The sequence below is a fragment of the Diabrotica virgifera genome, chromosome 3, assembly GCF_917563875.1.
Source record: "Diabrotica virgifera virgifera chromosome 3, PGI_DIABVI_V3a".
Lineage (NCBI taxonomy): Eukaryota > Metazoa > Arthropoda > Insecta > Coleoptera > Chrysomelidae > Diabrotica > Diabrotica virgifera.
Window position 1 is genome coordinate 99,083,386 of NC_065445.1, and position 15,944 is coordinate 99,099,329.

Genomic DNA, 15,944 nt, shown 5'->3' on the forward strand with positions numbered 1-15,944 from the left:
AAGTGTTTTTGTTTCATTATAACTCAGATAACAGTGACTCATTTTATAGAATATTTTTTATTATTAATAACTTTAAGTGTCTATAATATTTTCACAATAGAGGTAAATCAAAATTTTAAGAAAATTTACAGCACCCTCCGCTACCTACACCCCCTACACGCGACACTATATATACACGAAATTTTCGATTTTCTAAATCTGACTGAATTGAAAATTGGGCTAACTCCCATCTTAAAGTTCAGGAATAGACTCACCCATTCATATGTCAACCATCCATTTTGGTCCAAGGGTGTGGATCTTACGGCCCTTCCTATTTAGGGTCTGTTTTACGTTCTCGTCCCCAAAACTCCCAAAAACTTCAAAAATTTAACTCCGACCTTTGCGGCTTCTAATAGAAGCGACCATTACTTTTCCAACGCATGTCTCATTTTGAAAATCGGTTATACCGTTCAAAAGTTACCGAGCTCAAAAATATGAGTCGATTTTTAATTTAAAAAAGGGAAAATGTTTGTGGATATGTATGTGTGTGGAAAAGTTAAACCGATCTGAATTTTTTTCTGTGTTTGAAGAGGGGGCGAGGGCCGATTCAGAACCGGTGTAGTTTGTGAGTTTTGACTACCCATAAGCCAGCTATAGGACTTGGTAGATACAAAACGGCATATTTTTATATGTTCGTTTCAAGAACGGTATATATATGTTCGTTTCAAGAAGAGACAGGAGAACAGTAAATACACCAAATCAATAGCGTTGAGTTAAGCTTTCAAATGGTGTCTAAGCTGTCAGGATCAGACACACACACGGCTCAGTATAGCCGAAAAACTGAAAAACTAAACTTTGAAAATTTTGGTTTTTCGACAATTACTCAAAATTTCAACCTACGAATTACGCCAATAACTGAGAGTTTGTAGAAGGACTCTAGACGAATCTAACGGTGTATACGTTATATCCGGGAAAATTCGAATTTTTAAGTTATAGGCTTCATAAGTATGATCAAATTGATTTCTTATGGGAAAAACGGTTTTTTAACCTCAATAATAAATTCCTGTAATAGCTTCAGTTATCATACTTGACCTTAGATGCATAAGATACTACTTGTCAATACGTTTCAAACTCATGTTCAGTGAACAAAATCGGTTAAGCCGTTTAGAAGTTATTAAGCTACAAAAGTATAATCCAATTAACGATTATTCCCTAAATGGTTTATGTAGTTCTAGTGGTTACGACGCTAAATTGATCTGGCAATCCGAGTTCATTTACCGGCCATCCCAATATTTTTTTCAATCTATTTCGAATAGAAAAAGAATCTAGTGTACATTCGATGGACACTAGATCATTTGGGAGATAATGCGACAAAGGCGACCATTTATAAAGCTTAACGTGTAATCGAGAAACATTGCATTCAACTTTATACATTTAATTTATAAATAACTTTGAAAACTCCTGATACAAGAATAAAAAACCGCTAAACGCCGTAAAAATGAGTAAAAATGAGATTTTTTCATAATATTTGCTAAATTTGAAGTAAACGCGCCACAAAAGAGTTTCAAAATTCAAACTGTATCAAAGTTACTCTTTTGTGGCGCGTTTTACTTCAAATTGGGCAAATATTACGAAAAATCTTTTAAAATAAAACTAGAATTTTGTTTTGCATCAAAATGAAAATACATTTTCGCGCCATATTCATATCAGATCTTTTGTAGCTGGAATATTGTATGTGCCACTCATTTTTACGGCGTTTAGCGGTTTTTTATTCTTGTAAAAATATACTTAAATAATCAAAATTTTGTGAAGGTACATAATACTCAAAATATATATTAAGAAGATACAGAATCACATTGGTTTAGCTGCCTTTAACTGCCTTTGCATTGCTGGCAGTTTTACAAAACTGTGAAATGACGCATTAGATGATTCTGGTGGTTGTTAAGTATGACATAGTATACATTGTATTGGCGATTGTATAGTACATAAGTAATAGGTTCTAAATATTGTACTTCATAAATAAGTTTTATATTCGTAATCAGCAATTTCAAAAGTCTCTTAGAATATAAAATAAAAAAAACATGCGTTAAAATAAAATTTTCGAATTCATTTCCGCCATATTGGATCCGCCAATTTGTTTAAAAAAATAATGTCAGATTTGTAATCAACGACCTCAACTACCAAATTTGGAAGAAAATATTGCGTGTTGGTTGATATTTTCAATTTATTTCTGCCATATGAAATGGCGACAAATGATAAGATTCGTAATCAGCGATGCCAAAAACTCTTAAGTATGGAAGGCATTACACGAAGTGTATGAACAATAATATACGCTTTTAAGGTTCATGACCACGTTTTCGGCATTTGGAATCACAGTGTGAAGCACACAGATAAACTTTTGGGAAAATTCTGGGATGCTGGTATGAATTGATGATTTGATGATCTTTTCGTTAATTTTAAAAATCTAAACTCTATTTTTTTATTTTGAAACAAAATTCTGAGATTTAAATAAAACAATAGATAATGAATCATTAAACATATATTGTTACAGGGAGATGTTTTAGTATTATTCAAAACAACATAATATACGCATATCTTTTGCAAATCTGGAAATTGACTAAAATGGTTTATTATTTAAAACTTATAGCACGAACTGTGGCAGCATTGATAAAAAATTATATATTATGTGTTCAAAAAAATTTAAATTTTTGCAAAAAAGTTACCTTTTTTAAATCTAAGATTAAATTTGCTAAATCTTCATCTCATAGTCAAATTTGACTTTTTAATGAAAAAATAATTAATTGTATCTGGCAGGCAAATATCATTTTAATTGCATTTAGGCATATTTGTCTAATTTTAAAAATTGTAATTAGTTTTCAAAACCGTAATGATATTTTTCTATGAAAAAAAAAACGTAATTGTTTAAAATCGGACTTGATTTTTTTTAGTTTGAATAAATCTGTTGAATATGTGGTAAGTAGTGTAACCTTTGACCAAAATATGAGACACATCGAAGATACCAATCAAAAGGTATGATTTATGATGAATAGAAATTTCAGTCAAAATTCACAACTCATCCTGTATATTATTAAAAAATGTGAGGTCATTATTTAATGGTCTTTTTTTATTCCCAATTAGAAGCTTCCATACGAGGTAGAAGTATATGACATATAAATATATATGATAATATGACTCACCCTGTATGAATATTTTTTAAATATAAGGCGATTCAAAATATTGGTTAGAATAAACTGCTTAGTGCCAATGTTAATAAATAAATTCAAGGACCATACAAATAGTAAAATTCCCTAGACTTTGACTTACCTCTAAATCTTTCGCTGGATCTAAAATTACATACTACTTTTCCATATATTGTGTCTCCTGGACTGTAAGGTCCTGTGTTACTCAAGACTATTTGGCAACTCATTTTCTAAAAAATAAACTATAGCATATTGTAGTCTTACACCTTACAAAATAATAGATTTTTTATGTAAACCTTAAGATAGCAACACCTGACTAATCATCGCTATGGTGTTGCTATCTTAGTTGCAAAAAAGGTCAACTACTCTGTAGTAAGTTTTACTCCTTATTCTGATAGAATCGTATCATTACAACTTCAGTCTAAGAAAGGTATAATGAATTTTATTCAAGTTTATGCTCTGACGGCAGATAAAGAGGAAGACGAAATTGAACTATTTTACCATGATTTGGAACAAGTTTTAAAGTCAATGAAGGGACATCACACTACAATAGTAATGGGCGACTTCAATGCCAAAGTTGGCCAGGGAAGAGTGGATGGATATGTGGGTGAATATGGTCTAGGAAATAGAAATGAACTTGGTGACTGTTTAATACAATTCTGTCAGATGGAAGAATTTGTAATAGCTAACACACTCTTTAAGCTACCAAAAAGAAGATTGTATACATGGAAATCTCCCAGAGACACAACCAATAGAACAATCCGGAATCAAATTGACTTTGTCCTCATTAGAAAAAGATTTCGTAATTCTATACTTTCTGCCAAAACTTACCCTGGAGCAGATATCGGTTCAGACCATAACCCCATAGTAGTCACATTACGAAGCAAATTAAAGCTGATTTAAAAACCCACGCAAAGTAGAATTGATGTTAAGAGATTAAGGGAACCACAAATAAAGGAACAACCTGTAAAAACTCTTACTAAAAATTTACATATTGCCCAAGAACTGAATAAACGTAGCTATAACATTGATCAGAAATGGGAAAATATAAAACAAGCAGTAATTAAAACAGCGAGTGAAAACTTAAAACCAAAGAAAAGAAAACATAAAGACTGGATGACTGAAGATATAATATTATTAATGAATGAAAGAAAATCATTCAAAACAAAAAATCTAATTAAATATAATGTAACCGATAGATTAATTTAAAAAGAAAATAAAAGAAACTAAAGAGAGAATGTTACATGAGCAGTGCCAAGAACTGGAAGAATTTGAGAAAAAATATGACTTTTTTAACATGCATAAAAGAATTAGAGAACTAACAGGAATGAAAAAAAAAACACTTCAAACTAGGCAACTAAGAGATGAAAGTGGTGCACTTATGACAGATATAAACCAGAAAATGCATAGATGGACACAATATATAGCACAGCTTTTTGAAGACAAAGAGAGAACAGAAGCACCAAAAGAATTTAAAGATGATACTGGACCTGACATTATACGAGAAGAAGTCGAATATGCAATGAAACAAGCTAAAAGTGGTAAATCTCCCGGGCCTGATGAAGTTCCTATCGAATTACTCAAAATTGTGGATACTGAATCTATTGACCTACTTTTGGATTTATTTAACACCATATATATAACAGGTATAATACCTAAAGAATGGCTCCAATCGACATTTATACTGCTACCCAAAAAAGCCAATGCAAAGGAGTGCAATGAACATCGCGCCATAGCCTTAATGAGTCATGTCTTGAAATTGTTTTTAAAAGTGATTCACAATAGAATACATAAGAAATTAGAAGAAGGCATAAGTGATACACAAATGGGATTTAGGAAAGGTCTGGGAACACGGGACGCACTGTTTGCAGTAAGTGTTCTCTTTCGCAGAGATGCCTAGATATGAATCAGGAAGTATATGCCTGCTTCATTGATTTTGAGAAGGAATTTGACAAAGTGCAGCATAATCGTCTCAAAGAAATTTTGTTAAATAAAAACATAGACAGTAGAGACATTAGAATTATATGTAACCTCTATTGGAATCAAACAGCAAAAGTGAAAGTTGAAAATGAACTGACTGAGGATATCCAGATTCGTCGTGGGGTGCGCCAAGGGTGTATTTTATCATCATTGTTATTTAATTTATATATAGTGAAGCCATCTCAGAATTAGCGTTGGCCGAAGTCAATGAGGGCCTAATAATAAACGGTGAGCCACTTAATAATATAAGATATGCTGACGATACCGTACTTCTAGCGGGAACACTGGAAGAATTGCAACACCTTGCTCAACAACTAAATATACATTGCAACGATTATGGACTAAAAATAAATTTGAAGAAAACCAAGTTTATGGTATTTACAAAAGCACAAAACAGCAGAGTTAGACTAGTACTGGATAATACAGAAATTGAGCAAATATATTCGTACAAATACCTTAGAGCATGAATCACAGAAGATACTGATCGGACAAAAGAAATAAGATGCCGCATTGAAACTGCACGATCCATTTTTAACAGAATGAGGAAACTTTTCTGTAATCGCAATATCAGTATAACGCTCCGGATAAGAATGCTTCGTTGTTATATTTTCTCCACCCTTTTGGATGAGGTTGAGGCATGGACACTAAAACAATCCAACACTAAAAGTGTTACAGACGTATTCTGAAAATATCATGGACAGATCGTAAAACAAACGCACAAGTGCTCGAACAACTAGGAAAACAATGCGAAGTTTTAAAATCCATAAAAATCAGTAAGTTGGAATACTTGGGGCACATCATGAGAGGTGAAAAATACGAACTATTAAGGAATATAATGCAGGGCAAAATCAAAGGCAGAAGAAGCGTAGGAAAACGTAAAATCTCGTGGCTACGCAATCTCCGTGAATGGTTTGGATGCAGCTCAATTGAACTATTCCGGCGCGTAACCAACAAAATTATAATTGCCAGAATGATTTCCAATCTCCGATAGGAGCGGAACTTTAAGAAAAAGAAGATAGCAATAACTTCAGACTTGTATATCTGTTACATGATGCTAAGACTATGTGGCATGGCTAGCACCCTAGCACGCTATACTGTGTTGTTTTTATTTGAATATTTAGACTACATCGGAGATGATAAACACCCACGCTTATAATTTCACGGTGTCAGCGAAATGTTCATACACAATGAAAGGTTTTAAGAACTAGTTTGTATTTATTCATTAATTTAGTATCGTTTTCGTTTTGTACTCTAAGCCAGTGGTTCCCAACCTTTTATGTCTGGCGACCCATTTAACACCAATGATTGAACACATAATATGTTCGTTATTCAGCTACTGTAAGATCCACGCCGCGACTCACCTTAAATCCGCCCGCGACCCACCGGTTGAAGCTGTTAACATCTCAATAAACTTGTGCATTTCCTTCAGAGTTTCGTCACTTAATTCTCCAACGAACACACATCATTTTATACAGAATAAAAGTTATCTATTTTAGCGGGGCAGTTTTCTTCATCGACTATCTACAGCACATTGATTAGACCCGTAGTAACCTGGTTGTGAAACCTGGGTAATGACAAAAAATGATGAAGCCAATCTCAGGACATTCGAGAGAAAAATACTGAGAAAAGTATATGGCCCGGTCCAAGAGGAAGAAGGCACATGGAGTATCAGGAGAAACGACAAGGTTAATGAATTGAATGAAGGGTATGATATTGTAAGATTTGTGAAAAGTCAAAGGCTGTCATGGCTGGGACATGTCCAGAGACAGGAAGATACAAAAACAACAAAGGAAATATTACAATGGAAGCAGGTAGGAAGACGAAAAAAAGGAAGGTCCAGAATGAGATGGTTGGATGACGTGGAAGACGGAAGACGACCTGAAAACCATAAATATACGACAATGGAGGAGAAGGGCACATGAGAGATCTGAACGGAAGGTCATAGCCAGACAGGCAAATACCCATCTAGGGTTATGATGCCAAAAGAAGAAGAAGTTGTATTCATCAACCATTTTGAAATTCTGGAAATTTTTTGTATAAAATTCTGGATTAGAAAAAACAGATCTGATAGGTATATACAAGAATAATTCATTCGTGATGAGTTGAGAATAATGTAGACTGTTGAAGTCAAGCACAACTTGTTTGTATATATTATAGTGTTCCAACGAATTAGTTGAAAAATTGATTTTTGAGGAGGTATAGGTTTTTGAAAATTTAACAAAATAATTTGTGCTATTAATAGACATATACGTGGGTGAATCAAATATGAACCGACCTTTCCGTCCCCGCTTAGCATAAACTGGTGAATATGTCTAAATTAGTCCTGTGGTGGGAGGTTATAGTCTAATGTGTGACTGCGCGCTACCGCCTGTTCTCTAATGACTTGCAGCCAGTTACTGTGGCGATGAGCGAGAGAGTAGTGCCATGTTCGGTTGCACAACGCATTGTTATCAAATTTCTTGCAAAAGAAAATGTTGGCCCAGCTAAAATTTGGCGGAGACTAAAAAATCAATATGGAGAATCAACACTGTCCAATACACAAGTGAAATTTTGGCATAGACAAGTTCGTGAAGGACGAGATGCCGTAGAAAACGAAAGTCATCAACGACGTCCAAAAATTGTCAGATAAAACCGAGAACTGATTTGTCTGCAGGCAAAGTTTTAGCGACATATTTTAGAATTATCGTGGTGTTTTGTTGCTAAATTTTCTTCATGAGAGACGAACCATTAATGCAGCTTATTACTGTAGTCTTTTGGACCGTGTTCGAGTTGCCTATAGGTCCAAAAGACGGGATGTCGTATACGAGATGTGTTGCTCTTGCATGACAACGCTCGACCGCATACAGCTGACAAGAAAAAATAGCGGAAATGCATTGGACTCTCGTTGAACATCCTGTATACAGTCCTGATCTTTCACCATGTGATTACCACATGTTCGGTCCATTAAAAGATGCACTAGGCGGAGCGCGTTTTGATGATGATAATCAAGTGGAGCAATTCGTGAGCAATTGGTTAGATACCCGCCTTCATTCTTCATACCCAAATACAATAATCCATCAAATTTTAGACAATTCCGATTTTGTTCTTCAGCTTAAGTAACGTACTTTGTTCTTTAAGTAACGTACAAATTGCTAAAGAACTTATGTTCATAAAAGTTAATTTTAGTTTTTTACCAGATCTAATAAGAACAAAGGAATTTACAATTAAGTCATTCGGTTAATCTTGTTAACACTTTTTCTGCTCATTGTCAAAAAATTCCCGGAAATACAGGGATTACAATTAGAAATAAATTAAAAAATGTTTTAGAAAAAAATGAGGGCTTCGATTGTTTGAGGAAAGTTGTACGTATTTTTGAAGGCAACTTTTCTGAAGATCTTACGACTTAATATATTGTTTTATTTTTGAGTATTTTTAATACGCATTTGCATATTTAGACAAATTTAGAAAAAATACCTGCATATTTGTAGTAAAAGTAATGCATATGTATGCGCATATTTTGGTAATGTTGTGTTGCATATATTCCGCTCTCTAACTCATTAGTAATGTGGTCGGTATAAAATATCTTCAGGATTCGACGATAAAGCCACATCTCAAAAGCCTCAATTTTCTTGTAGGTGGCGTCTGTGAGAATCCACGATTCAACATAAAAAGGTCAGTTTTGGAATTTTTTTAAAATAATTGTATAAACAATTTCTACCCAATAATTTTGCCCGACACAATTTAGATTTGTTTAAAGGGAATATAATATTTTTGGAACAGGAATTTGCAAAGAAACCAATCAGAAACATTTTTTTCTACGGGAAGGCCTTACAACCTGGATTACTACTCCTACTGACAACTAATATCAACTATGAATAGTTGAGGCGTGCAAAAAGCTAGTCTAACGAAATTTTAGGCAATAGGGTGATCAAGAACTTTTTGCGCAGAACCTATAGAAACAGTCCAGTTAAGTTCACTTAAACATAAAGTATAGGATGCTTCTTAATAAGGAATTACTTTCTTTTATAAATTCATGTTTTGAATTTCTATGATAACTTTTTCAATTTGATTATCTGGAGTGAAATATATATATATATATATATATATATATATATATATATATATATATATATATATATATATGTATTTTGCATTATGGATATGAAAAAATATGATATTATGTAGTGTATGTTAATACGGATATAGTATCTTTATACTAAGTAAAAATAAAGTACAAAATTAAATTTCATTGCTAAACCGCAAGTATAAGTACTTTACGCACTATGTGAAAATCGCAATGGATTAATAGTCCACGGCGGATCTGTTTTTAGATGGACGTTGAGAGGTGACTCTAATTTTTTTGCAGAAATTGTTTGTAATTAACCCATATAATAATAATTGAGTTATCCTCCCACTCAAAAAGGTCCGAAACACTGTTTAAATAATCAAAATGTCAAAAAATGAAGGAAAAATTTGATTTTTTTCTTCGTTTTTTGATTATAACTTTAAAAGTATTCACTTCCGAGAAAAGTTGCACCAAAATAAAAGTTGCGTAATTAAATTTCCTACAATATAAGATTGGTTAAACATTTTTAACGTTGTGACCCTTGTTGCAAAATAGCAATAATTGCGAAATAAACATAAAAAACAAGTATTCGCATTTTACGTTTTTCAACCATTTCTGCTAAACTTAGGACCTTCATATTTCACCCAGAAAAACTTTATGATATGATAAAACAATAATATAAATTTAGTTAAGAGCGGTTCAATATATTTTGAAAAATAAATGTTGCAATCAAGCTTTGGCAAAAAAAATGAAATGAATGTTGCAGGACTGAAAATAAAGCTAAATAACAAGTTAAATTTTTTTTTCGAAAATAGAAGAATACTGTATCTTTCATTTGCAAAATTAAAATCCGTAAACTACCACGGCGTCAGGAATTTTTTTAAATAAACATTAATTTTTGGTGCTACGCGCAGGACAGTGGTGTTCGATTCACACAAGTTGATTTCCACCAAAATTTCTTCCAATCTTTAACTAATATATTATTTTCTTACTCTATATTTTGTTGTATGTTCATATTTTAATTCCACAAAAATCAAACTAATTTAATTATTGTTTGTGAAAAATTGTTTACACAATTGCATATGTTTAAAAATAAAACTTTTTTATTTTCAAGTTAAAATATATGAACAAAGAAAGTTTTTGCTAAAAAAAGTGTTATTTCAAAGGACAGAGTATGTGTTTTTATTTTGCAATAAACAAATTTATTTATTTATTTCGAAATGTACTAAAAATTAAAATTTATCAATCATTATCAAAGGTCATTGGAATGTCCAATCAGAGCCAACGTATCCGCTGTCCTGCGCGTAGCACCAAAAATTAATGTTTATTTAAAAAAATTCCTGACGCCGTGGTAGTTAATCGATTTTAATTTTGTAAATTGCAAATGAAAGGAACAGTATTCTTTTAAATGTAAAAAAAATTAACTTGCTGTCTGCTTTATTTTCAGTGCTGCAACATTTTGAAAAAATGAATTTTTCTTGCTAAAGCTGGATTGCAAAATTTAGTTTGCGAAATCTATTAAACCGATCTTAATGAAATTTACAATATTGTTTTATCATATAAAATTTTTCTGGGTGAAATATGAAGGTCCCAAGTGTAGCATAAATGGTTAAAAAACGTAAAATGCGAATACTTGTTTTTTTATGTTTTTTTCGAAATTATTGCTATTTTGCAACAAGAGTGACAATTTTTAAAATTTTCAGTTAATTCTATATTGTAGGAAATTTAATTACGCAACTTTTATGTTAATGTAACTTTTCTTGAAAATGAATACTTTTAAAGTTATAATCGAAAAACCAAGAAAAAAATCAAATTTTTCCTATATTTTTTGACATTTTGATTATTCAAACAATGTTCCGGACCTTTTTGAGTGGGAGGATAACTCAAATATTATTATATGAGTTATTTTCAAGCAATTTCTGCAAAAAAAATGTAAGTCACCTCTCAACATCCAAATGTACTAATATTTTTACAAGATTTTTTGCGTCCTGGCCTAAGAGCACAGTCAAAACCCAACCGATAGCACACAAAAACACACACACATAATGTGACAAATTTTAAAATAAATAACGATAAAAATAGATCCTTTAGAAAATAGGTACCTACTTACAATATAGAAGTTACAAAAAAATCTGAAATATCACTATAGTTGTTGTATCACTTTAAAATCAATACTTACGACTATTTTTTATTACCTAAGTATAATTTAACACTAGATAAGATATGTTATCAAACGATTGAGTTGTTCAAATGGATAAGCGAAGTAATGCATTAAATAATAAACTAAGAAGATAGCTACTGATATGATTCCGCTTTTGCTCCGAGAATATTTTAAATATATTTCATTCATTAATTAAGTAGGTATTACAATCCCTAGTGATTATGAAACCCTTAAAGATGCGACAATTACTCACTACCTGCAATTCTGATTTGTCCCTATGATACCGCATGGTAGTGTTATGTATATAGTGTACTATTACAAGGCGTGGAAGCTTGGACGTTACCAGTCAGCCCGTTACGACGTTTAGAGAGCTTTGAGATGTGGGTATTTCGTCGTATGCTGAAAATTGTCAAGAAACGCAAAACATCTTATCTTGGACACGACAGGTATAACTTCTTTCAACTTATAGAAGGGAAATTAGAAGGCACACAACAAATGATCTGGCTGCGCAACATCAAGGAATGGACACGATTAGCCTTCAAAGTTTAATAAGGAATGCCCAAAATAGAGAAGACTTTGCAGAATCAACCTTCGCTAAGAAGACGCCACCTAAAGAAGAAGTGACAGTGGCGGCTCGTGACCTCAGTATGCGGGTAGGCTACACATATACTTCGGGTAGGCGACAAAAAATATCCTACAGTTTGTAATACATTTTGAGCCGTCTTGCAATACTAAATGTAATCTATGAGCGCAACAATGTGTAAAAATTGCTTTTGGAGCATCTACTTTAATTTTTGATTGTAATCCGTTTAAAGAGCCAGCCATTACACTTGCACCATCGTAAAATTGAGCAATTAATTTATTTTTGTAATCATATGGCTCAAGCACGTTTGAAATTAAACTATATAGAGCGTCTGCAGATCTATTATCGCTAACATCAAAAAACCCTAAAAATATTTCTGTTACCTGACCAACTTTATTAACAAAACGGATTGTTAAAGTACACTGTGATTTTTCGGTTATATCATAGTATCGTCAGCTAGTATAGAAAAAAATTGACTTTCATTAATTTCTGTTGAAATTTCATTTTTTACGTAATCGGCAAGACAATCTGTTAAATCATTTTGTATTGTTTTTGACAAACCCGTGAACACCCCTTCTATTTTTTAACATGATCCTGGATTTCCTGATCGCGTTTAACTACTAAATTAAAAATTTCTTTAAAATTACCCGTTTGAAGAATTATGGCTCTCATCACGACCGCGAAATGTTCTTGTTTTGCTAAAAGAATTGTAACATCAATTTCTTCAATCTTTTTCAACTTCTTCATTATATATCTTATTAGATAGAGAAATATGTCCAGCGGAAGCAACGTCAGTAGTTTGTTTATTTTTTTCTAACAGTTTTAAATCTAAGCAATTGTTTAAATGTTCTTTCGAAGATTCATGTTTTTTTTACACTAGCTGATAAATTTTTCAAATCTGAATATCCCTGACTCACCCAAACATTTTGCTTCAAATTTGAGAGCAACAGACAAGGCCAACAGAAAAGTGAATTTTTAAAATAACTTCCGCTTAGCCATTTATGATTTTCATACCATATTGTTTTAAACGATCTCGAAAATGGTTGATTGTCTTTTGTCTTATCTGTAGATAAAATTGTTAAATTTTGTAAAGGCCGGCCCATTGAAATAATTACTAATCTTTCTTGATTTTGGCGCCTTGAAAAAGGCGTCTCGATCAAACTGCATATTACATCGTTTAAAATATTCATATTCGATGACTAAAGTTTTTCCACCAATAAAACTAACACACCTACGTTTCAACAACGTCAAATATTACTTATTTTATTTATGTATCAAATAATAATTTACTATTCGAATAAATTGATAAGTTAACAATTAACCTCGCTTTAAATTTTTAATTATCTATATAATCTAATAACACGTTATTCAGTTTTCATAAACAAATTTAAATTGTCCTACCTAGTTTTATTCAATATTTAACCTACTAATAACAGCCAAAATCAAAAAACAATTATTTTAAAACAGTTTCACAAGACACAAGAGAAGCAACTGATAAAATTTTGTAGGTCCGGCTATAAGACTCTGTGCCTATCCGCCCGTTCAAAATCGTAGAATAAGGTCGCTAGCGTAAACAGAGAGAGATCGCACGTCAATTCGGTGTTGGCGTCGTTCTATTTCAGGCTACGTTCCCAGATGCCTGACCAAGGAGAATATAGAATCTATACAGTACTACTGATACTACAAGGAGCGTACAATAATTATAACTACGGAGAAAATTTTTTGGATATTTTTAAAAATAATTTGGATAATTTTTGCTATTTTATTGTAGATATTGTGTCAAAATTTATAAATTACAATTTTGAAATAAGTAATTTATATTAATAATTTATATTATTGTACTACATTTGAAGAGGGTAGGCGGCGCCTACCTTGCCTACCCCGACGGGCCGCCCCTGAGAAGTGATTATAGCTAACGCCATGGCGTTCAAAATCCTGTTCATGGTAAGGTGGATTACTCCTCTGTCATTTATAGCTTGCTGTGTGTCTTTGTTGCTGTCACGGTGACTCTTTTCCATTTCTTCGCATCCTTGCACTGAACTTTCCAGTTTTTCACATTCATTGCTCCTATGTCTTCTTCTACATCATCCAACGATCTTCTTCTAGGTCTTACTCCACACCTGGGCCATAGTGGTGTCCAGTAAGTTCTTTCCAACATATGTGATTGTGGGCGTCTCTGTATATGTCCAATCTCCTATCCATTTTAAGCGGAGAGATTTTATGTATCTGACTAGATTTTCTCTCTTTAATTCTTATATACAAGGTGTTTGGTAAAGAATGGGCCATAGCTTAACCTCAGATTCCTGAGGTTAAAATAGGTCGATTTAAGCTAACTTACCTTAGTACAAAAGTTGATAATAACCGAAATACAGGGCGTCAAAGTTAAAATTTTATTTTATTTATTTTTGAATATTTCCTGACAGGCATAGGACAACAATACAAAATTTGGTAAGTGGTGTTAGTACTGTACATCTGTTTCAAGTACTGTACATTCAACTGTTAATCACAGTACGCCAGTCAATGAGAGCAAGAACAGGATATTACCTCCGAATTCTATCCCACTGCATGGATTTTAATGAAACTTTGGGAATAGCATCTACTTATCTCCTAATCCAAAGTCTACCCTATATGCTATTGCGCTTTTATCTTCGGGGCGATTCCCACAACTTCTCGGGGGTGGAAAATTTTTTGGTTAAAATAACCATGGTAGTGGCTATAGCACCTAGTTCTAAGCAAAAACTGTTCTATAATTTTTTTGAAAACTCAATACTTTTTGAGTTTTTCGTGGTTAAAAATTGGCCATTTTTATTGAAACAACACCTTTTCGAACGGTTTTTTTACGAATACCTTAAAAACTATGCATCTAACTAAAAAAACTATATAAACCATTTTTGTAGCTTATATAAAAAGAAAGAAATTCGTTCTACTTATAATACGAAAAAAAATATGGTACCTAGGTGAAGAGTTTGTTTTTTTGGTGCATGCTCAAATCGGTGTATTCAACTTGAAATAACAGAGAAACGGTCGATTTTAGACGTATAATGCTACCCAATACCTTTTGTAGTGCTTGAACAGACCTTTAAAATGAGCAATATTAAATGACGATTACATTCAAACTAAGAGAGATATGCTGCAAAAAATCTTATGACTAATGCATTTAAAGAAAAAATGAGAAGTATATTTAACCCCTCATCCACGAGAATTTACAAGCATGGTTTTCCTTCTATAGTACCTTTTACTATAGTGTTATTTCTATGTTTAAAAAGTTGGATGGGTTTAAAATAAATGGTTTTTGAAAAAAATAAGACCATATTATAAAATCTTTCTTTTTCTCCATGTAACTGGAAAATGATAAGAGATACAGTAATGAAAAGCAAAAATAAAATTTTTATCTAAAAACCCTACATCTTTGTACGTTATCTTTTTTTGTATTTCTGATCATTTTTGAGTTACACGGAGAAAAAGAAGATTTTTAAGAAAATTAAAAAAATGCGCTCTATAATTTGATCTTATTTTTTTCAAAAACCATCCACTTTAAACCCGTCCAACTTTTTGAACATAGAAAAAACACTATAATAAAAGGTGCTGTTGACGGAAACGATACATTTAAATTCGGGTGGATGAGGGGTTAAATATACTTTTCATTTTTTCTTAAAATACATTAGTCATAAATTTTTTTGCAGCATATCTCGCTTAATATGAATGTAATCGACATTTAATATTGCTCATTTTAAAGGTCTTTTCAAGCACCACAAAAGGAATTGGTGGCATTATACAGCTAAAATCGGCCGTTTCTCCGTTATTTTAAGTTGAATACACCGATTTGAGCATGCACCAAAAAAAAAAAAAACAAACTCTTTTCACCTACCATATCTCTTTTTGTGTTAAAACTAGAAGATTTATAAAGGAACGAGTATCTTTGTTTTTTTTATAAGCTACAAAAATGTTTTATATATCATTTTACTTAGATGTATAGTTTTTAAGATGTTCGCAAAA

General features: G+C 32.3%; 1 protein-coding gene across 8 annotated transcripts in view; it reads right to left on the bottom strand.

Annotated features, from left to right (window-relative positions):
• The window catches only part of LOC114334668 (arrestin domain-containing protein 1), a 48,726-nt gene extending 37,222 nt beyond the window's left edge, over positions 1–11,504 (bottom strand). Inside the window, exons 1-2 of one of the 8 annotated variants that reach the window (XM_050645338.1) lie at positions 11,384–11,504; positions 3,304–3,409 (exon numbers count right to left, since the gene is read on the bottom strand). In XM_050645338.1, coding sequence (XP_050501295.1) covers positions 3,304–3,406 — 103 coding nt within the window. In that variant the 5' untranslated portion in view covers positions 3,407–3,409; positions 11,384–11,504. Of the gene's footprint in view, positions 1–3,303; positions 3,422–11,310 lie in introns of all 8 variants that reach the window. The other 7 variants (XM_050645345.1, XM_050645337.1, XM_050645340.1 and 4 more) reach the window with 7 other exon arrangements.
• Between the last annotated feature and the right edge of the window lie 4,440 nt (positions 11,505–15,944).